The 23,843-nt window shown below is 43.3% G+C and overlaps 1 protein-coding gene across 1 annotated transcript; it reads left to right on the top strand.

The window, feature by feature from the left end:
* Positions 1 to 690: 690 nt before the first annotated feature.
* Positions 691 to 22,086, top strand: LOC109893205 (beta-1,4-mannosyl-glycoprotein 4-beta-N-acetylglucosaminyltransferase). Its single transcript, XM_020486312.2, has 3 exons — positions 691 to 897; positions 18,127 to 18,415; positions 18,517 to 22,086. The coding sequence occupies exons 1-3, from the start codon at positions 872 to 874 to the stop codon at positions 19,831 to 19,833; spliced, it is 1,632 nt and encodes a 543-aa protein (XP_020341901.1). The 5' UTR covers positions 691 to 871; the 3' UTR covers positions 19,834 to 22,086.
* The last annotated feature ends 1,757 nt before the right edge of the window (positions 22,087 to 23,843 follow it).

Raw genomic sequence — 23,843 nt, 5'->3', positions numbered from 1 at the left:
GACGAATGGTTTAATCTTTTTCACATCTAGAAAGTCGGCTCTCTGGGCCTCTACCAGTTGGCTGTTGCGTTCACTGAATCGTTCTGACATTTCACCAATGACAGCATCCAACGTGCTGAAGAACAGTGTTTTACACTCAGTCTTTACTCCTCTGTCTGTGTCGGCCTACTGTACTGTCCACCACGTATTGCTGGATATTATACTTACATAATGTTGTCATTTGCTTGGGGCTGGTTGTGCGTCAGTACCACAGGCACTGCACTATGCCCAAATGGCTTTGAACTCGATGTTACACCTCAGCTTCTTGATGCACTCCAACGCACTGTGGATTTTGTTACATTACAGCCTTATTCAAAAATGTATTTAAAAAAAAATGTTTTTCCTCATCAATCCACACACAATACCCCATAATGACAAAGCAAAAACAGGTTTTTAGATTTTTTATAAATTATTTACATAAGTATTCTGCGATACTAACTCTCAACAGTAAATTGAAAACCCGACTGAGTTCCTAAAAAACAAATAATAATAATCTGGGTCAAGCAACCGTTTTGTGTCATGAGCCTCCCCTGCTTTTCTCTCTCTCTCTCTCTCTCTCTCTCTCTCTCTCTCTCTCTCTCTCTCTCTCTCTCTCTCTCTCTCTCTCTCTCTCTCTCTCTCTCTCTCTCTCTCTCTGTGCATTGTTGTAAATTCAGTTTGGTAGCCTGGTGGTTGTTGTCATATCATTCATTGTTGAGGCCACCTGCCGCTGTATTGAAGCTCTACCAAATAGTTCAAACAATGTAGCGTAACAGAGTAGTGCAAGTATTGGAGATGTTGAAAAGAGAAGAGGGAGTTCTAAATCGGAAATAACACTTGCCAACAAACCAGCATGGCTAGACTTTACCGGCAAGGGAGGTACTGTATGTTTAATGACATTCTCTCTTTCTCTCCTGCTCTTTCTCTCCCTCTGTCTCACACTTTCTGTTTTTCGTTCCCTTTCTCATATTTTACTTTCATGTGCTCATGTGCAACTGCTTTAAGCTGCATTTGCTAAAGGGTATTTCAACATACTCTTTATTACAACAGCATATTTCAGTGTTATCACAGTAAAACATAACAGTTTTATCTAGCATTCAGGTTCCCTTATCACATCATAGACATCTTTGTTACTGGTTGTACAATCTTCTATTGGTGTGTAAAGCCTAGACTTCCTGGTCCCACATCTGTTTGTTCTATCATGTCAACTCCATTGCGGTCAACCCGAACTGCTGCTGTGTCAACCCAACTGACAATTTAAATAAAAAAACAACTGACGTTTAAATTAACTCAACTAACTTGGTCAAAATGACCCAGCATGTGTTCTGTCCAATATTTACCCAGAGCTGGGTTACCAAATAACCAAATTGGGTTGTTTGTAGCCCAGCATTTTTTAGACTGCACAAACAGACCTGCACAGTCTATAGACTCCCTATGATGACAGCTGTACTCATGGGAAAATTGAGTTGTGGGTGATTGAACTGGCCCTACTGCTCAGTTCAACTTCCCTTTTCTTAAGGAAAGCCTTACAGTCAAGCCCTGATAGGCACTCTGTCACATTTCCACATTAACACGGGCTGTGAGACCATGATTTGTGATTTGTCATGGGGATATATTTTGGCTAGCTACGTGTGGTTAGCTAACTAAACAATGCCACTTTATATAATGTTTACATACCCTACATTACTCATCTCATATGTATATACTGTACTCTATACCATCCACTGCATGGCCATTCGGCCATCGCTCATTCATATATTTTTATGTACATATTCTTATTCATTCCTTTACACTTGTGTGTGTATAAGGTAGTTGTTGTGAAATTGTTAGGTTAGATTACTTGTTAGATATTACTGCATGGTCGGAATTAGAAGGACAAGCATTTCGCTACACTCGCATTAACATCTGCTAACCATGTTTATGTGACAAATATCATTTGATTTGATATTTCATGGGGTCTGTGGGTCATTCTCTCAGTATATTGTGGTCCAGGAGGTGGGGTTCATATATATATATGATCTGTTTTTATGTACTAAGTTGAGGAGACAAATTACTTGGTGTTACCTTAAATTATAAACTGTCATGATCAAAACATATGGTTGTAAAGATGGGGAGAGGTCTTTCCATAATAGAGAGATGCTCTGCTTTTTTTGGCACCACGCTCCAAGTCCTGCAGGCTCTAGTTTTGTCTTATCTTGATTGTTGTCCAGTCACGTGGTCAGGTGCTTGCTCTTCATTGTATTCAAAGGGCTAATATAAAAACTATTACATGCCAGTCTATCTTGGCTAAGAGCTGAGGAGAGACTGACCACATCACTTCTTCTTTTTTATAAGAAACGTTAATGTGTTGAAAGTTCAAAGTTGTTTGCAAGTCAACTTACACACATCTCTGACACACACACTTACCCCACCAGACATGCTACCAGGCGTCTATTAACAGTCCCCTAATCCAGAACAGAACAAATTCAAGAACCAACCTATACCAAGATGGAGTAGCAGTGCGGATGTGTTTGTTGTTGTCCCATGTAAATTTGGTCTTTTTCATATATTTTTTTGTATATATTTCAATCTCTTTTTCCATTTTTAAATTAAATATACCTTCCGGCAACCTGCCTCACCCAATGTTTTACGGATCTGCTATTTTTAGACGTTATAGCTAGAACCTCCATCAGACGCGAGCTGTCAGATGCTAACCAGCTAATTAGCTACTAGCTATTTAGTCATTGTTAGCCACTGCCTTTACCTCTAGCTCAGACACCAGCCGCTTTTACCCTGGATAATACCAGCCAGTCTGCACAACGCCATATCAACCCTGAGCTTTGACTGCTTTTCTGACTGCTTTTCTCCACCATTACTCCAGATTACTCCATTACTGGACCATTACTCCAGATCATCGCAGCTAGCTAGCTGCTACCGATTGGCCCAGCCCCGAAGCTAGCCTTTGAGCCAGGCCCATCTCCCGGCCTGCTCAGTGGACCCTATGATCACTCGGCTACACAGCTGATGCCTCCCGGACTCTTCACTACCACTACTAGAAGCCACTACATCGCCGGATTCCTGCCGTAAGCTCTGGCCCTTTGCATCGGATCATCGCAACTAGCTAGCCCCTTGTCCCGAAGCTAGCACCTCGAGCCAGGCGCATCTCCCGGCTACCAAAATAAATTACTCCAGCTACAATAACTCTTTTGCCAATTGGCCTGGACCCTTTGTCAACACGGAGCCTGTTTCAGTATGATATGTTGGATAAAGGAATAAAGACAGACACCAATGTCAGGTTCAATAGCCTTGTTTGTGCATTGTACAAATCCCTACAACTAGAGTCCGGGGAACAGTCCAGCTAGTCGATTACCTATCAACTAGACTCCGTAACATCATCCTTTTCAATAGAAAGTGCAAACATAAAGGCATAACATTAAGTTCTTAACAGTCAGGTCATAACAATAGAAAAAGCATTACATTTTCTTTTTACTTCAGTTGTCATCTTCCTTTTTTAATTTAATTATTTAAGAAAAAATATATATTAAAATTAACCGAGGGCAAGTTAACAGTCCCTTGCTTACAGAGTAAGCCTGTCCGGTGGCTTGCACAGCCGACCCACCCGTGAGTAAGTATTGACTCTGACAGGGGTAGGATTAGGGGCACGAGCTGGAGAGCTTGGTGGGGTAGAAGCCTCACCTTCAGTTGGCCCATATCTCAATTCTGCGCCCCTTACCCTTAGGCCTGGACTGTGATCCAGCTCATCTAGGTGAGTGTATGGCGTGTTCTGGTTTGTCTGCTCTGCTACGTGCAGATCCACCCAATTGCGACGATAGAGGGAGCCACCAACATCCACCAGGTAAGAACGTGGTGCAACTCTCTGCAGGCATGTGCCCAGCCTCCAAAGTCCTGTGTGGTCTCCCGGCAGCGGTTTCATCCTTATCGTTTCACCCACCTCCAGCTCTGGTAGGTCTCAAGCAGTCCGGTCGTAGAAGCACTTAGCGAGCTGCTTTCTGTGACGCAGTTTGTCCGTGACGCCAACCATGACGCAGGGCTCAAGTAGCTTGTTGGCTACGGGGATGGTAGTCTTCAGACGTCTGGACAGAAGGCGTCGTGCTGGGCTGCTGTCCATGTTTTCGGTGGGTGTGTTCCTCCACTGTAAGATCGCTTTCCATGGGTCGTTAAGCAGGCAAGGGCCTGCTTAACAAGTTTTTTTGCAATCTTGACAGCTGATTCTGCCTTGCCATTTGCTTTTGGGTGTCATGGAGAGGAGGTCACATGATCAAACTCCCATTCTGAGGCAAAACGCTTGAACTGTGCAATGAATTGTGGGCCATTGTCCGTGATTACCTTGTCAGGCTGACCTTGCCTTGCAAACTGCTCCTTGCAGCTCTTTATGACCGTCTCTTCAGACAAGTCAGGGAGCAGTTTCCCAAAAGTCAGAGTAGTGATCAACGATGAGAAGATAGTCATTTTGTCTGTGGCTGAATAAGTCCATGCTGACGATTTGCCAGGCCCTTGTGGGCAGTTCGTGTGACATCATGGTTTCCTTTTGCTGTTCATGAGCGTACTCGTTGCATGTGGTACAGTTGCTGACAAAGTCTTTAATTTCTGCTTGCATGTTTGGCCAGTATAATGTTTCACGAGCCTGGCGGTAGCATGCGTCACCTCCAACGTGACTGGAGTGAATGCGGGTAAGCATCTCTGGACGTGATTTGGGAATAATGACCTTCTGACCTCTGAACAAGACGCCATTTTGCACGCTGATCTCATCTCGAAAGGTTCGGGTATTCTCTCACTGTGAAAGGTGTCTCCTCTTTCAGGTATGGCCAACCTGCGAGAGCCATGGACTTCAGTGACTGTAGGTGTTCGTCCTTGTCAGTGTGTTGCCTTATCTGGGCTAGGCGGTCATCTGTGACGTTTAAGTAGTCTGCCTGATTGATCTGTTGAACATCTTGTTGTTCCTGCTGTAGCGAACAGATGGCCTGCCGCTGATAGACAGTGCCTCTGCCTGTACATTGTGTTGTTGCCCTGCTCAGTGTGTCGCTGATGTACATCTCTGGTCCTGGCTTGTAAATGACCTTCAGGCTGTAGTTTTGCAGAGTCAGGAGCATGCTTTGAAGTCTCTTGGGCGCGTTGAGGAGAGGTTTACTGAATATGGCAATGAGTGGTTTGTGGTCAGTTTCAGCGGTGACCAGGTCTCGCCCATATAAGTAGTGATGGAATCGCTGGCAGGAGAAGACGATGCTGAGGCACTCTTTCTCAATTTGTGCATAGTTTTGTTCGGTGGGGGTGAGCGCTCCCGAGGCAAACGCAACGGGCTGGCCTTCCTGCATAAGGCAGCATCCAAGTCCCCTTTGGCTGGAGTCGCTCTGGATTGTGACAGGCTTCATGACGTCGTAGTAGCGCAACACTGGCATGGATGAAGCCAGAGATTTCATCTCCTGCACTGCGGCCTCGTGCTTGGGTAGCCAGTGCCATGGTGTGTCTTTGTCCAGCAACCGGCGCAGAGGCTCACAGACTGCTGATAGGTGTGGCATGAACTTTGCAAGATAGTTTGCAAAGCCGATGAGACGCTGTACTCCTTTTGCATCAGACGGGTTTGGCATGTCGAGGATCGCTCTGACCTTGTCTGGGTCCGGCTTCAGCCCTTTTGCCGAGAGAAGGTGGCCATGGAAGTGGACGTTTTTCACATTGAACTGCAGCTTCTTCAGGCCAAGGCGAAGCTTAACTGATCGGCAGCGCTCCATCAGTGCCAGGAGCTTCACATCGTGGTCGCGTTCTGCTTCTTCGTCTGTGTCACCACAGCCTACAATCAGGACATCATCTGCGATGGGTTCAATGCCCTTGAGCCCAGCCAGTAACTCATATTGCTTACGTTGGTATATCTCAGGCGCGACTGAGACACCAAACGGGAGCTTGAGCCAGCGTTTCTGACCCCAGGGGGTCCAGAAGGTAGTCATGAGGCTGCTTTCTTCATCCAGCTTGCATTGAAGGAATGCATCTCGGGCATCCACCAAGGGGAAAATCCTGGCCTTGGGAAGCTTATAGAGGACATCCTCTAGTGTCGGCATGATGTATTGGGATCGTTTCAGTGCTTGGTTCAGATGCTTTGGGTCGATGCAGACCCTCAGCTTCTCTGTTTTTTTCACTATGACCATATTGCTGATCCAGTCAGTTGGTTTAGTCACAGATGTCATGTGGCCATCGGCCTCATACTTGTCCAGCTGGGCCTTCCACAGCCACTTTCATTGCAATGGACACATTGCGAGGAGCACACTGGACTGGAGTGATGCTCTCATCCACTTCAAAGTGTACCTCCCCAGGCACAGATTCAACGGGTATGTTGAATACATCGTCATATCTGCTGAGTAGTTGTTCTTTGGACAGGGGTCCATGCTGGACATTTCGCTACACTCGCATTAACATCTGCTAACCATGTGTATGTGACAAATAAAATTTGTTTGATTTGATGTGCAGGTCATTTGGTACAGTGAACTGCATCAGTCCCAGGCGTTCGCATGTAGAGCCTGAGAGGAGAGGATGTTGACTGGTTTTTACAATCTCAAACTCCCGCTTGTGTTTGCGTCCCCGAATAACACATTCGGTCTCAAAGGTGCCCAATTCAGCTTTTTACTCAGCTTTTACAGCCTGAGTACAGCTTTCAGTCTAGTATCGCTGGGCAATAGATGTGTGTCAGGTGCCAGATTGATTTTGTCTTTGTAGCTCATTAAGTTGCATGTAGCACCAGAATCCAGTTGACATTGTTGTTGCTTGTTGTGTAATCGTAGTGTCACAAACCATTTCAAACCATTTCACAAACCATGCATGTAAATGTCACTTTCACTGTTCAGCTCTGAACATTGAGTGACATCACCAACACAGTGAATCTTGCCCTCACTCACCCTTCTTTTGCTTTTGAGACACACTTTTGCAAAATGATTATTAGTTCCACAAACTCTGCATGGTTTTCCGTAGGCAGGGCAGTGCTCTTTGCCACGTGTGTGTGTATTCCCACAGTATTTACATGCTACGGGGCTCTCTGTGTTCACCGTTCGTGGTGAATTGCTCTGCCTCGATTGGTTTAGTCTGAATGTCTGCCTAGCAACAGCGTGAACAGTATCAACGTCGGAGCGTGGGGTTTCGATTTCCATTGCTCTCATTCTCATGTCAGTGACTTCAACAGTGTGGTACATTTCGATGGCAGTTACTAATGTTAAGTCTCTCTCTCTCAGTAGACGCCGGCGTGTATCCTCATTTGCAATTCCCAGCACTATTTTGTCACGAATCAATTCATCTTTCAATCCCCCGTATTCACAAGTGGCGGATTTCTCTCTCAAACGGGTTACAAAGTTGTGTACTGACTCACCCTCTTCCTGTTTGCAGCTTCCAAAAACGAACCGCTCGTAAATTACGTTTCTGGCGGGTTTGAAGTAATTCTCCAGACTTATGTTCCTCATATTTCATACATTGCATGCAGTCGGGGTTGGTGAAGGTGAATTCAGGTGCTGCATGGCTGTTGTCTTGGCAGGCTTGGGTTTCCATGGCCTCATTCTCCCTGTGCTCCATCTACAGATGATGACCCTGCACCAAACAGAGCTCGCACTCCTCCTCTTCAAGCTTCACAAAGCTGATGTTCCTTCTCTTTACCGCCTTGCGATAGGTTTCGTAACCACAGCTGGCATCTTTGTTCTTCTCCATGTAGTCATTATGTATGAACCGAATATTGACATCACTAGGGAGGTAGAGGCGATGTGGGGAATGCTCTTGTCTGTACTGGTTGATTTGGGGATGGAAGGACGCAATGTGTTGCAAAATTGGATTCATGTTCAATTTGCTCGCTGAAGCTTTCTTTCCCCTCTGATCCTTTGGTGGAATCAGTTTGGTGGCGATTGACATGCTCATCATCGTGACAATCAGCCTGTCATTTTTGGGGTGGTAGCCCAATGTTGTCAGAAAAAACACTTTGCACACCTGTTGTGCAGAACCGCTCTGGTTTGGTAGATGGTACAGAAACGACCTGCTGCGTCGACTGTCAGCGTCAACAGTGATATCTTTCTTAGATTGCCTTGCCACCATGTGGAAGATCTATGTCCTCTTCTCCTTATACTTCATCTCCCAATACTTTTCCCATATTTCCTTTTGCCTACCCTCTGAAATATTCTGAGTACGTTGGCTCTTGTATTTGGGACCACATGGCTTACCCATTGGTGAAATCTTGGATTTCTTGTTTGATAGGTTGTCTGAAGTTGTGTCCATAGGCTCAGCTGCCACTTGTGCTGGAACATCCAACTCTGAAGGTGGATGATAATCTTCATCATCATCATCGGAAATTGATTTCTCATCTCAGCTGTGTTAACAAACCTCCAAACGAGCTTCAGTGCCATACAACACTCCTTCCGTGGCCTCCAAATGCTCTTAAATGCTAGGAAAACTAAATGCATGCTCTTCAACCGATCGCTGCCCCCACCCGCCCGCCCAACTAGCATCACTACTCTGGACGGTTCTGACTTATAATATGTGGACAACTACAAATACCTAGGTGTCTGTCTAGACTGTAAATTCTCCTTCCAGACTCATATTAAGCATCTCCAATCCAAAATTAAATCTAGAATCGCCTTCCAATTTCGCAACAAAGCCTCTTTCACTCACACTACCAAACATACCCTTGTAAAACTGACTATCCTACCGATCCTCGACCTAGGCATTGTAATTTACAAAATAGACTCCAACACTCTACTCAGGAAGCTGGATGGAGTCTATCACAGTGGCATCCGTTTTGTCACCAAAGCCCCATATACTACCCACCACTGTGACCTGTATGCTCTCGTCGGCTGGCCCTCTCTACATATTCGTCGCCAGACCCACTGGTTCCAGGTCGTCTATAAGTCTTTGCTAGTTAAAGCTCCGCCTTATCTCATCTCACATGTCACCATAACAACACCCACCCATAGCACTCGCTCCAGCAGGTATATCTCACTGGTCATCCCAAAAGCCAACTCCTCCTTCGGCCGTCTTTCCTTCCAGTTCTCTGTTGCCAATGACTGGAACGAATTGCAAAAATCGCTGAAGTTGGAGACTCATATCTCCCTCACTAACTTTAAGCATCAGCTATCTGAGCAGCTTACCGATCACTGCAGCTGTACGTAGCCCATCTGTAAATAGCCCATCCAACTACCTCATCCCCATATTGTTTTTATTTACTTTTTTGCTATTTTGCACACCAGTATTTCTACTTGCACATCATCCTCTGCACATCTATCACTCCAGTGTTAATTTGCTAAATTGTAATTACTTTGCTACTATGGCCTATTTATTGCCTTACCTCCTTACTCCATTTGCACACACTGTATATAGATTTTTCTATTGTGTTATTGACTGTACTTTTGTTTATCCCATGTGTAACTCTGTGTTGTTGTTTTTTGTCGCACTGCTTTGCTTTATATTGGCCAGGTCGCAGTTGTAAATGAGAACTTGTTCTCAACTGGCCTACCTGGTTAAATAGAGGTGAAATTTTAAAAAAAGAAAAAGAAAGCGTACTGTACTTTATTGGGCTATTAATGCATGGAACTCCATTCTATCTCATATTGCTCAAATTAACAGCAAACCTGCTACAAAAAAAACAGATACCACCTCACAGCACAACGCCTCTCCCCTATTTGACCTAGATATGTGGTGTGTATGTTTTGATAAATCAAATCAAATCAAAGTTTATTTGTCACGTGTGCCAAATACAAAAGGTGTAAACCTTACAGTGAAATGCTTACTTACAGGCTCTAACCAATGGTGCCAAAAAAAGGTATGTGTGTGTGTGTGTGTGTGTGTGTGTGTGTGTGTGTGTGTGTGTGTGTGTGTGTGTGTGTGTGTGCGTGCGTGCGTGTAGGTAAGTAAAGAAATAAAACAACAGAAAGACATTTGAAAAAAGAGTAGCAACGCTATATACAGACACCTGTTAGTCAGGCTTATTGAGGTAGTATGTACATGTAAGTATCGTTAAAGTGACTGTGCATATATGATGTACAGAGAGTAGCAGAAGCGTAAAAAGAGGGGTTGGCAGGTGGTGGGACACAATGCAGATAGCCCGGTTAGCCAATGTGCGGGAGCACTGGTTGGTCTGGCCAATTTAGGTAGTATGTACATGAATGTATAGTTAAAGTGACTAAGCATATAAGATAAACAGAGAGTAGCATCAGCGTAAAAGAGGGGTTGGGGGGGGCACACAATGCAAATTGTCCGGGTAACCATTGGTTACCTGTTCAGGAGTCTTATGGCTTGGGGGTATAAGCCTTGTTGAGAAGCCTTTTAGTCCTAGACTTGGCACTCCGGTACGGCTTGCCATGCGGTAGTAGAGCAAACAGTCTATGACTGGGTTGGCTGTCTATGACTGGGTCTTCCTATGACACCGCCTGGTGTAGAGGTCCTTGATGGCAGGCAGCTTTGCCCCAGTGATGTACTGGGCTGTACCCACTACCCTCTGAAGTGCCTTGCGGTCGGAGGCCGAGCAATTGCAGTACCAGGCAGTGATGCAATCGGTCAGGATATGTAGGCTATGTCTGCCATTTTAAAATGTATGTAGTTCTGTCCTTGAGCTGTTCTTGTCTATTGATGTTCTCTATTATGTCATGATTGCTGTTTCATGTGGACCCCAGAAAGAGTAGCTGCTGCTTTAGCAACAGCTAATGGGGATCTTAATAAAATAACAAAACTACTATAGGTCTATGTAGCTGTGAATGTCCTCTAAGGGTGCATCCCAAATAGCACCATATTTATAGTGTACACATTTTGACCAGGGCCCATAGCACACATTGTCTGTTCCCCTTTTCCCATTTTTCCCGGACTTTCCAGTTTGGTCTGTTATTCATTCTGACTTTCACGGAAGCTTGTGTTGTTGATGGTTGCTGTTAGACAAATACATTGTCAGAGCAAATGTACTTATTTCCAATGCGCAACACTGTAGCCTCTGCATTCGTGTGTGGGCAGGGATGTTATGTAATGATGATAATTTTTCCCAGACACAATACTAGCACTGTGGGACTGCCCTGGTAGCCTATCCCCAACCTTTGTAAGGAAGCAGCACACCGGAGGATCAGGTGTGTGTGTGTAACCCTAAGCTAGAGGACCAGAAGGAATGAGCAGAGCAGCAGGTTGGAGGGTATGTGGGTAAGGGAAGGGGGACAGGAGGAGGGGGAAGGTTTGGAGAAGGAAAGTATTGTAGTGCACTGTGCACAGAGTAACAGAGAAAAGAGGGTGACATTTGAGCATGGTGAGTGGGAGAGAATAGCTTTCATTGTACAAAAGGGCACTGGGCTGGCTCTCTCTCCAGAGGATGAAGCTGAGACTTCCTTGTCACAGACTAATGTTTAATGTGTAACTTCTATGACTTTTATGATAGCAATCACATGTCCTCCACTGCCTTTCTGCAGAGTTGTAAACAGTCCAAGGTCTCATTCACATTACCCAGGAATTAACATGTGATGTGCCACCACATGCACCCTCAAATATCTTAACGATCAGTCACTCACCTACAGTACACTAATTCCATGTGTGACCAATCAGCAGAATTTCACTCACTGGAGATCTTTATACGTCTAAGTAAGCTCCTAGAACAGCAGGGTTATGCTCAAACAAAATTATTGGCTAAAAACAACTCAATTTGGATTATTTGGTAAACCAGCACTGGGTAAATCTTGAACAGAACACACGCTGGGTTATTTTGACTTAGCCAGTTGGGTTGCGTGAATAACCCAAATGTTGGGTTGTTTGGATTAACCAAACACGGGTTAATTTAACCTTCAGTTGTTTTGTTTTTTTTAACCATCAGTTGGGTTGACACAGCAGCTGGGTCTTTTTTCATGTAAACCATCGGTTATTTTCAGAAATTGCGTCCTATTAGAAAATTATTTGTCACTTGTTCAACATGTACAATGCAAATAAAAACGTTCCTTGAATATCTTTGCACATTACATATTTATATATAAAATTCATAACATTTATTATTTACATACCCCAACAGTGAGATATGCATAGGCTCGAGGAACTCTTACAATAGTGTAAGCCTCATCAAAGCTTCAATAGTTTCAGTGTTCAATCTTAAAATGTGATAACAATTCAACAGAACAGATTCACCGGAATGACATTTAAACTCACAGGTGGCCAAAATTATCTGAAAGCCACACCCCTACTAAGCAAAACCAGTGTTCTGAACTGACCCGTTGGGTCGTATCTCAATAACCCAGCAGTTTGCAAAGAAAACAACCCAACTAAGTGACCCATCGCCTTCAAAACATCTGGGTGCAATTGAGTTGAACTTGCATTCACATGCAATAGCTATTTTTTTCCTTTATACGGTCAAATAAAATCCCAGAATGGTTTTAGGTACTTTTGCACCACTATGAGGTTGAGTAGACTCCCAGATCCTGATTCCAGGTTTCACAATAGTAGCAGGAAGTACATCAGGAAATTGTAGACTGTGTACACACAGATCGGAGAAAAACTGTACAAAAAGGACCTGACTCTTGACATTATTACCTGTCTGTCAGAGTTCTTCAAGAACAGTAGGTTTGGAGTCAGGCTCGGAGAGCAGAAGGTTCGAATAAATTGATATTTTATATTCCCTGAAAAACGTTCACGCCAAAAACACAAGGCGCATTAACTGACCGGCCCATACACAGGACCCAAAACTGTCCGGAAAAATAAGATACAAACGACCATCAACAAACTAACAGCATAGCAATCCCGCACAAACCTAGGTGGGCCTAACAGGCTTAAATAGACAAATATCAAGAAACACAAAAAGGAACAGGTGCAACTAATAAGACCAAACGAACAGAAAAGGAAAAAGGGATCGGTGGCGGCTAGTAGACCGGCGACGACGACCGGCGAGAACTGCCCGAACAGGCAGGGGAGCCACCTTCGGTGGGAGTCGTGACACTGTCTGTCAGACATGAACATTTCAATACACTTTGATGATTTAATTATTATTGTCACATCCTATTGTACCTCCTTGCTCCATATAAAAGTCACATGGAATGAGATACGGAAACAGGTCATACAATTTTTTATTGTTGTTTTAGCAAGTTGTAAAGGGACATTTCATGTCAGGATGTATCAAATAAGGTGGGTGACTGAAGGGATGACATGCATTACAGTTTGGGCCTGCTGTATTTATGTGACAGTAAAAACATGCTCCCCATGAAGGGTTTGAGAGAGTGATACTGTATACTAAACTTGTGCATTACTTTCTATCTACATGATGTGTACAGTATATATATGGTACACTTTATTTGAAGGGTCTGTAATAAATCATTTCTAAGGAATGTATAAGTTGTGTTTTCAGCATTTGTTAATCATTACTCTCACACGTATAAACCATTTACCAGTCATTAGTAAAGTTATATTGGTGCCAGAGGAGATGGCTGTCGTTTTACAGGCTCCTAACCAATTCTGCTATTGTATGTTTCTTCACTTTATTTGTAACTTATTTTGTACATAATATTTCTGCCACTGTCTCTTATGACCAAAAAGATGCTTCTGCATATCAGAACAGCGATTACTCACCTCGTACTGGACAAAGAGTTTTTCTTAAACGAGTCGGAGGTGAATCAGACACAGGACAAGGCCCAAATCCCTGTCTTTCGCATGAAGAAGAGACGGAGATACAGGGGTTGTAGGTCGGGGTGCCTTGTAAGAATCCGACGGTGAGTGGGTAACCCGCCTCTACCATCAATCCTACTAGCCAACGTGCAATCATTGGATGATAAACTGGACGAGCTCCGATCAAAACTATCCTACCAACGGGACTTTAAAACTGTAATATCTTATGTTTCACCGAGTTGGGGCTGAACAACGACATGGGATAACATACAGCTGGCTGTGTTTTCCGTGCATCGGCAAGATAGAACAGCTTCCTCCAGTAGGACAAGGGGTGGCGCTCTGTTTCTATTTGTAAATAACAGCTGGTACTCAAAATCTAATATTAATGAAGTCTCTAGGTTTTGCACGCCTGAGGTAGAGTATCTCATGATAAACTGTAGACCGCATTACAGCTACATTTGAATATCTGTACAAAATGTTATATCATACACTGCATTTGAGAAAACAATGGGAAAGTAATTTTGCTTTGAAAGTTGATCAACTGTCAACTCCCTTTTGAGAAAACTGTCTTTCAATGTTTTGGTACTACTATTGGAGAGCCCTTCTTTGTCTATACCCATTCAGCATTGTTCACACCCTCTTAAGCCTTAGCCCCACCCATCTCTTTAGGGTTGATCCAAGCGTTCTGTACTAACTTGCCAGCTACTTCCAGACATCTAAGGTTGCTGCTACTCTGTTTATTATCTATGCATAGTCACTTTATCTCTATCTACATGTACATATTACCTCAATTACCTTAACTAACCTGTGTCCCCACACATTGACTCTGTACCGGTACCCCTTGTATATAGCCTGGCTACTTTAAATACTTTTTTATTTTTATTTATTCTTATTTTTTTCATTTTTATTTTTATTTGTTTATTGTTTACTTCAGTTTATTTAGTAAATACTTTCTTAACACTTATTTTTTTCTTAAAACTGCATTGTTGGTTAAGGGCTTGTACGTAAGCATGTGACAAATAACATTTGATTTGATTTTGATTTATTTTCCCTAATCTAAAGTGGATGCTATTTTCACTTTAGAAATACTTTAGAAATGTTTTGAGTTACAAGTGCAATTTCTCACAAAAAGATGGTGATGCCATTGGTAGACATTCCTGCAGTACCTGGTAATAGAATAAGCACACAACACAGGATGTTTAAGGAAATGTATATACATCTGTGAATAACTACCTTACTAAAATGTACAAATGTGGGAGTAATGATTAATAAATGGTGAGAAAATGGTTTGTAAATGCTTTATAAATTCCTATTAAATGGTTTATTATGGACCCTTAAAATAAAGTGTTACCGTATACAGCTGAAGTCGGAAGTTTACATACACCTTAGTCAATTACATTTAAACTCAGTTTTTCACAATTCCTGACATTTAATCCTAGTAAAAATTCCCTGTTTTAGGTCATTTAGGATCACCACTTTATTTTAAGAATGTGAAATTTCAGAATAATAGTAGAGAGAATGATTTATTTCAGCTTGTATTTCTTTCATCACATTCCCAGTGTGTCAGAAGTTTACATAACTGAGCCAGGTTTGCAGGCCTCTTTGCTCGCACACACTTGTTCAGTTCTGCCTACTAATTTTCTATAGGATTGAGGTCAGGGCTTTGTGATGGCCACTCCAATACTTTGACTTTGTTGTCCTTAAAGCCATTTTGCCACAGCTTCGGAAGTATGCTTGGGGTCATTGTCCATTTGGAAGACCCATTTGCGACATCTTGAGATGTTGCTTCAATATATCCACATATTTGTCCTTCCTCATGCTGCCATCTATTTTGTGAATTGCACCAGTCACTCGGTCTTGGCTGATTTCTTTTCATTTTCCCATGATGTCAAGTGAAGAGGCACTGAGTTTAAAGGTAGGCCTTGAAATACATTGACAGGTACACCTCCAATTGACTCAACATATGTCAATTAGCCTATCAGAAGCTTCTAAAGCCATTGCATCATTTTCTGGATTTTTCCAAGCTGTTTAAAGGCACAGTCAACTTAGTGTATGTAAACTTCTGATCCACTGGATTTGTGATACCGTGAATTATAAGTGAAATAATCTGTCTATATACAATTGTTGGAAAAAAAACTTGTGTCATGCACAAAGTAGATGTCCTAACTGACTTCCCAAAACTATAGTTTGTTAACAAGACATTTGTGGAGTGGTTGAAAAACGAGTTTTAATGACTCCAACCTAAGTGTTATGTAAACATCTGACTTCAACTGTATCTTTGATAAAGCCAAAACAATAATAAGTCATCCGTACAGTGTACAGTCCTTTTCACAAACACAGCTTAGAATGGCTGTCCTTCAAACCGACCTCTGATTATGCACAAGTAGTGTCAGGAGCCATGTCAACCATTAGGCGTCAGCTCTTACAAAGACAGTACTTCCCACGACTTGAAGAACCTCAATGTCTTCATACTCACCTTTCACTGACCAGCAGCACTGCTGGCATTAGCTGGTGGATGAAACAACATTATACTCCAGCACCAAAGGCATTATGATGTAACAATATAACAACAGTTACTAAAGAAACGTGAGATGATTCATTTCAATGAACAGATTCATTGGTCACCTTTGGGTTTCGCCTACAGTGTAATGTTATGAAATGTAGACAATAAAAACATCTACTGTAGGCTACTAGTAAATATTCATACATCATATAAAACTGTCACTCATCCTTTCAGATTTTCAGGATAGAGGGGGAAATAGGGGGAAACAGTAAGAGCTGGAGGGATTGGATTAACTAGTGAGTCTCACAGCAAAGCTGCAGACATAGCAGTCCACTGCTCAGATTTCTCTTGCTTATGAGACTGCAGTGAGGACATATTTCGTTCTGAGATTTGGTTCACAATGGAATGGAGAGGTCTCCATTCTGATAGACCATTTCTTTTTGGATTAAAAATAACATCATGGTATTCAGGACCCTGTCTTTCAAAGATAATTTATAAAAATCCAAATAACTTCACAGATTTTCATTGTAAAGGGTTTTAACACTGTTTCCCATGCTTGTTCACTGAATCATAAACAATTAATGAACATGCACCCGTGGATGTTGGTCTTTAAGACACTAACAGCTTACAGAAGGTAGGCAATTAAGGTAACAGTTATGAAAATGTATGACACTAAAGAGTTCTTTCTACTGACTCTGAAAAACACCAAAAGAAAAATGTCCCGGGTCCCTGCTCATCTGCGTGAAAGTGCCTTAGGCATGCTGCAAGGAGGCATGAGGACAGCAGATTTGACCAGGGCAATAAATTGCAATGTCCGTACTCTGAGACGCTTAAGACAGCGTTAAGACAGTGTTACAGGGAGACAGGACGGACAGCTGATCGTCCTTGCAGTGGCAGACCCTGTGTAACAACACCTGCACAGGATCGATACATCCGAACATCACACCTGACAGGTACAGGATGGCAACAACAACTGCCCGAGTTACACCAGGAACGCACAATCCCTACATCAGTGCTCAGACTGTCCACAATAGGCTGAGAGAGGCTGGACTGAGGGCTTGTAGGCCTGTTGTAAGACAGGTCCTCACCAGACATCACCGGAAACAACGTTGTCTATGAGGACAAACCCACCGTAGCTGGACCAGACAGGACTGGCAGAAAGTGCTCTTCACTGACGAGTCGCGGTTTTGTCTCACCAGGGGTGAAGGAATGAGCGTTACACCGAGGCCTGTACTTTGGAGCGGGATTGATTTGGAGGTGGAGGGTCCATCATTTTCTGGTGCGGTGTGTCACAGCATCATCAGACTGAGCTTGTTGTCGTTGCAGGCAATCTCAACGCTGTGCATTACAGGGAAGGCATCCTCCCTCATGTGGTACCCTTCCTGTAGGCTCATCCTGACATGACCCTCCAGCATGACAATGCTACCAGCCATACTGCTCGTTCTGTGCGTGATTTCCCGCAAGACAGGAATGTCAGTGTCCTGTCATGGCCAGCGAAGAGCCTGTATCTCAATCCCATTGAGCACAACTGGGACCTGTTGGATCGGAGGGTGAGGGCTAGGGCCATTCCTCCCAGAAATGTCAGGGAATTTGCAGGTGCCTTGGTGGAAGAGTGGGGTAACATCTCACAGCAAGAACTGACAAATCTGGTGCAGTCCATGAGGAGGAGATGCACCACAGTACTTAATGCAGCTGATACTGATACTGACTGTTGCCCAGATAGTGTAGCGGGTGGTTTCTTCTTTTTTCTTGGTTAGGTTCTTCTGATTTCCTAGTTTGCAGATACTTTTTTTTTTTTACCAGTGTCATTTATTAACAATGGGTGATGAGATAAAAGGGTTCAAATCTACTATAGGTCATGCTTTTTAGTTTCTTTATGCCAAGTTGTTGTTTTACTTTATGTAAATAGTTATTGATGAGCATGCATACAATGCCAAAACAACCGTAGTGATTATGTGGGCCTAACTGTTAAGTAACCAAGGAGTTTGTAAACTTCCATTTAGCTAAAGAGTTTTGTTAATGTATCTGTTTTTCAGGACAAAGATGCGACGACACAAGGTCTTTCTCTTCGGCACATTGGCCTTGTGTGTCCTCTCCCTGCTGCAATACTGCAAGGCCCTCCACCACATGCTTATGCTGAGAGAGCTGTATACTGCATCCGTCAACCTCGAGGCCCTGGGCTTCCTCTGGAGAGGGAATGTTCGCTCAGGGATGAAGCCCCTCCCTGGGTCTCGACCCTCCGACACGGGCCTGTGGGAACCAGGGGATGACCGGGGGGACCAAGGGAATGCAGAGGTGGAGAGATGGATTGGGCATGGCGGTGAGGTGAGGGGGCAGATGACATGACTTTCCCTATACATTGTTTTGGGTCTATATGACATTGTCATTGATATGTTTGATTTTCCTCCTGTTGCTCTCCCACTCAGGACCCGTGGGGTAAGGAGCAGCCTGACTCAGGGAATGTTAACAGAATGACGGTCACTCTCCCAGACCCCAATGGACCATGGGGGGAACTTCACAAACGGAGCTTCCGTCTTCGCGATGACCCCACCCCGTTCTTTGCGCGCACCATGTCTGGAGCATATTGCTTCCGAGAGGGGACGGAAATGGCTTTTCTCAAAGACGACTCAGGGCAAACGGTCCAAGCAGCTCGAGAGGGCCAGCGTAAGATACTGCATGCACAGCAAGAGGAACCCAAGTCAGCCCATGGGAAATACGCCCAGAGGAAAAGGCTGGTGAAGTGTATGTGTCGCCAAGGCTGGCACGGCCCTCACTGTGGCATCCCCACCATGGTGCAACACTCCAACCTGCCGACTAAGGGAAGTCTGATGCCCAGGATGGTTCCACGGAGGGTCATCAACGCCATTAACATCAACCACGAGTTTGACCTCCTCCACGCCCGCTTTCACGAGCTGGCCGACACTGTTGACCTCTTCCTGGTGTGTGAGTCAAACTTCACGGCCTATGGAAATTCCAAGCAGCTGCACTTCCTACGCCTCCTGCTTAACGGGACCTACAACTACATGCGCCACAAGATCCTCTATGTCTTCCTTGATCACTTCCCTAAAGGTGGCCAGCAGAACGGGTGGATCGCTGACAACTACCTGCGGACGTTTTTAAGCTATGACGGGATGTCCAGAGTACAAGGTGCCAGGCCGGATGATGTCTTTCTCATCAACGACGCAGATGAGATCCCGGCCCGCGAGGGCATCCTCTTCCTCAAACTCTACAATGGCTGGACGGAACCTGTGTCCATCCACATGAGAAAGTCCCTTTATGGTTTCTTCTGGAGGCAGCCTGGGACCCTGGACGTCCACTCCGCCTGCACTGTTGCCATGCTTTTTGCCGTCTACGATGGAGATGGGATATCACTGAGGCGCAGGGATTACTACTCCATGCCGGGTTTCCGGAACTATCAGAGGGAGAGTGGACACATCCTGGTGCAGTGGTCCATTGGGAGCCCCGTCCACTACGCAGGCTGGCACTGTTCCTGGTGCTTCAGACCAGAGGGAATCTCCCACAAACTAATATCTGCCCAGAATGGAGACTTCCCCCGCTGGGGCGACTACGTGGAAAAACGAGACCTGAACTACATTAAGGGCTTGATCCAGACTGGGGGATGGTTTGATGGCTCGGTGGGGGAGTACCCATCCACAGACCCTAAAGAGCCTATGTACGCACCCAAATATCTATTAAAGAACTTTCCGCTGTACCGCTACATACTTGAGAACCCATATGTCTGAATTTGGTAGAAAATCGGTAAGGATTATTTTCTCATTGCTGATTTCAATGGAAGGATTTTTAACTTCAAGGGGTGTTGTCTTAACACAACTATGAAACCTCCACCTATGCCTCTGATTGAAGGGCAGGCCCTCCACTTCCTGTCTGAAGAAGACGTAGCTAGTGGTTGAGAGGGAGTGTAATGAGTGACATCTGAGACTCATTCTATCTGATTCTATCCCTTTTCAATCACAATATTTAAATGATAGTTAAACAATCCTCAATGACAAAGGCCCCTTCTACTCCAGAGCATTCAAGGACCGGTTTACGTTTGGGACATTGACTTTTGTACAGTTCCTAACTGTAGACGTGATGGCAGACAGGTATATATGTATAGAAGATCTATCTGATGATGGCCAATGGCCAGTGATACTGTAGTTTTCCCTCAGTCAGATCATCAATGTGCTTCTAGTGTCACCAGTTTTGCGTTTCCAGAGAACTCTGTGAAGAAAGAGACCTGAAAAACGATCAGTGCACTTTTCTGGGGTGGTGGTAAAACTGTGTTACTGTGCTGAAATGGTTGTTCGAACAACACAGGGAAATATAGCGGGAAAGGGAAAGTCGGTTTTATATTGTTTAATACAAATTCAGGTTTCCCTCACTAATGTGGGCTTGTCTTAAACGTTGCTTAATTTGACTACACAACTTTCTCATAGCCTTCTTGTAAACAGATTGTGTATGGTTTACAGGTGAATAAATGTGAGGCCAAAAAGAATATGTCATTAGAACCATGGAATCAGGCCAAACAATTGTCACATTGCTTTTAGACATTTCTGTCATTTGTGTTCATTGTTCATTGAGAGAGAAAATTCTTGAGAAACAAAATCCATTTCTTCTGCTATGGTCTCGTGATTCACATCACGTCTGGTAATTCAATCTGTTCTAGACACTCAATTTGACATGTATATAAGCCAACGCAATGGTTTCCTTGGTTTCGTCCTTAAAAATGGATTCCAATTCTTCAAACAACCAAATAATGAACATGATAATAATATTCCTACAGATCTTAGGGACATATCCCCTGTGAATAGGATGTATAGCAATGACAATTATTAATGTATTCATGCTTAGTTAAGAAACAACAGACTGTCTGCCATCAATCGGTTCAGCCTTCGATACGCTGCAAGTCATTTGTTCCTACCTGAATTACAATAGAGTACACTGAGGCCTATTCAACAGAAACCAGTGCGTCAACAAAACAAAAGCAAAATGTTTATGTTGTGAATATCTTAGTTTGTTCTTGTTTCGCACTGCAGACCATGTTTTGTTGAGTAGCTATATGAACCCAAACCTACTGGCAGTAAAAACAGTTAACAGGACAACATGAAGACAGACAAAAGTGCATAAAAAGGAGTAATTTATTAGTATACTTTAACTTAAATTTTGAGTCATTTATTAATCATGCACCTTTATTTCCAGATAAACTTACAATGTTGGGAAGGTTAAGACTGCTGTTTACTGTTGTTAAATCATGTCGTGTCAATGTGGACACTTTTGTTCAGAATTAGCTTTAGCACTTACTTGTCTTGGGAGAATGACTTTGGGAATAAGGAGATAATAATATTTGATTGGTGTATTGACAATGTTTCTCTTGGGAATCTGATGCTTCGTCAATTGATGCTCTGACTTGTAGTTTGCACACATTCTCTCACAGCCTTTAAAACGACTTACTCTGAACTCTGGTACACCTCTTGTTTCTCAACACCTCTCGTTCCTCAATCCATGTTTTGATTATTCGTGCACTCAACTTTTAAACTCCCTCTTGTGTGTGTGTGTGTGTGTGTGTGCGTGCGTGCGTGCGTGCGTGTGTGTGTGTGTGTGCGTGCATGCATGCGTGTCTGTGTGAATATGTATTTCATCTATCTTGTTAGAAATTATTTGTAAGGTGCCACTTTTCGATACCTTTCTATCTGGAGTCCACATGATGAAAAGTGGGACTTCCACAGTGGCTACATTTAAAGGCCAGAATCTCAGGAATATTAGAGAATGGCATGTGAATGGCATGAATGGCAACTATTCAAACTGCACCGTTGTTTAAGGTCCACAGCATGTTTACTGCAAAAAAATGCCTTGGATGTTGTTGACTTAGCTTTTTTAGGGGGATTTCTTTTGTAATTTCTGGATGGTGTCCAATATTTCTTTGTACAACTATGAGGTACTACTCCTGTGTTCTAACTAAAAAATAATAATTGTTGAAGTAAAAATCAATAACTAATCTTATGTGACTTATTTTGAATCTTGTGCAAGTCCTGAGTTTTTTCCTTCATCAATCATTCCACTATATATTTGTATTGAGCTAGTACGTCCCAATGTGCTAAATTTTTCAGAAATAGCTGTTCAGTTGACAAGAGTCAAAGTTAATCTGTTTATTACCTAGCATTACCTACATACTATACTACACTGTAACTACACTGTGCCAGCCCAACGACCATGTAAAGACACAGGTATTAATTAAGGACACGTTTTGTTTCACCAACTTGTTTCAAATCCAAAAGTGATTATCAGAAAACGCATTATGGCACGACCTCTTGAGTCTAGACAGGAATACCACACTGCCAGTGACTCCGGTTAGGTCTGTCTTTCCTAAAGCAATGTATAACGAGACTGGATGCCTTCTCCATGCCTGAACTCTAGATGGCCGTCTATAAGAAAAATATGAATTTGAAGGAAATAATTCTGGGAGATTATTGCGGCAGAATTGACAGGGAAAGTTATCATTGATATGGCTCTCTTTCCTGTAACATGGGACTTTTTATTCAATACAATTTTATTTAATTAACCCTAATTTTACTTGGTAAATTGACTGAGAACATATTCTCACTCACAACAACAACCTGGGGAATAGTTACAGGGGGGAGGGGAGGGGGGTGAATGAGCCAATTGGAAGCTGGGGATGATTAGGTGACCATGATGGTATGAGAGCCAGATTGGGAATTTTGCCAGGACACCGGGGTTAACACCTCTACTCTTACAGTAAGTGCCATGGGATCTTCAGTGACCATAGAGTCAGGACAACCATTTAATGTCCCATCCATAAAATGGCATCCTACACATTTTTATTTATTTATTTTTATTTCACCTTTATTTACCCAGGTAGGCCAGTTGAGAACAAGCTCTCATTTACAACTGGGACCTGGCCAAGATAAAGCAAAGCAGTCGACAAAAACAACAACACAGAGTTACACGTGGGATAAACAAACATACAGTCAATAACATAATAGAAAAATATATGCACAGTGTGTGCAAATGTAATAAGATGTAGTAAGATTAGGGAGGTAAGGCAATAAATAGGCCTAATAGTACTGTGCAGCCGTCTTCATCGACCTGGCCAAGGCTTTTGACTCTGTCAATCACCACATTCTTATCGGCAGACTCAACAGCACACTGTGCTAACTTAACTCCAGATGAGCTTCAATGCCATACAACTCCCCTTCCGTGGCCTCCAACTGCTCTTAAATGCAAGTAAAACTAAATGCAAAATCCCCTGCAAAGGTCTACTATTGACAAGAATGATCTGTCAAAGACAGACATGTCTTTGAGATGAGGAAGGGAGTTTTGGTTGTGCAGGGTTGTGCTTAGAGACAGTAAATGTATTGTTGAGTATGAGAGTGATTAAGAGGTCCCATTTCTCTTTAATCTCCCATACACAATCATTCCTACTGTGTAAGAACTGTCCTCCTAAGACTTTTCACATCTTCTTTAGCCCTCCAGCCCATTCACTTTGTTGACTGAACTTTCCTCTCAAAAGCAGCTCCCATTGTCCCTCATTGTCCCTAAACAATATGCTAGCCGTTCCCATACAGTGGACATCTTTACCAACAAAGGTATGTTGCCCTAAGTCCCTTCCACAAAAAGTGTAAAATGCTAACACCACTACCATGTCTTTCCAGGACATGTGCAGTACCAGCAAATCTTCTGCAAGAGGACCAAACAGTTGGTGGTTAAGAAGCCCTACCACACTTTTGTCAGAGTC

Source organism: Oncorhynchus kisutch, linkage group LG6 (assembly GCF_002021735.2).
Source record: "Oncorhynchus kisutch isolate 150728-3 linkage group LG6, Okis_V2, whole genome shotgun sequence".
NCBI classification, from domain to species: domain Eukaryota; kingdom Metazoa; phylum Chordata; class Actinopteri; order Salmoniformes; family Salmonidae; genus Oncorhynchus; species Oncorhynchus kisutch.
Note: the sequence above shows the minus strand (reverse complement) of the source record. Positions and strands in the feature narration are given on the sequence as shown.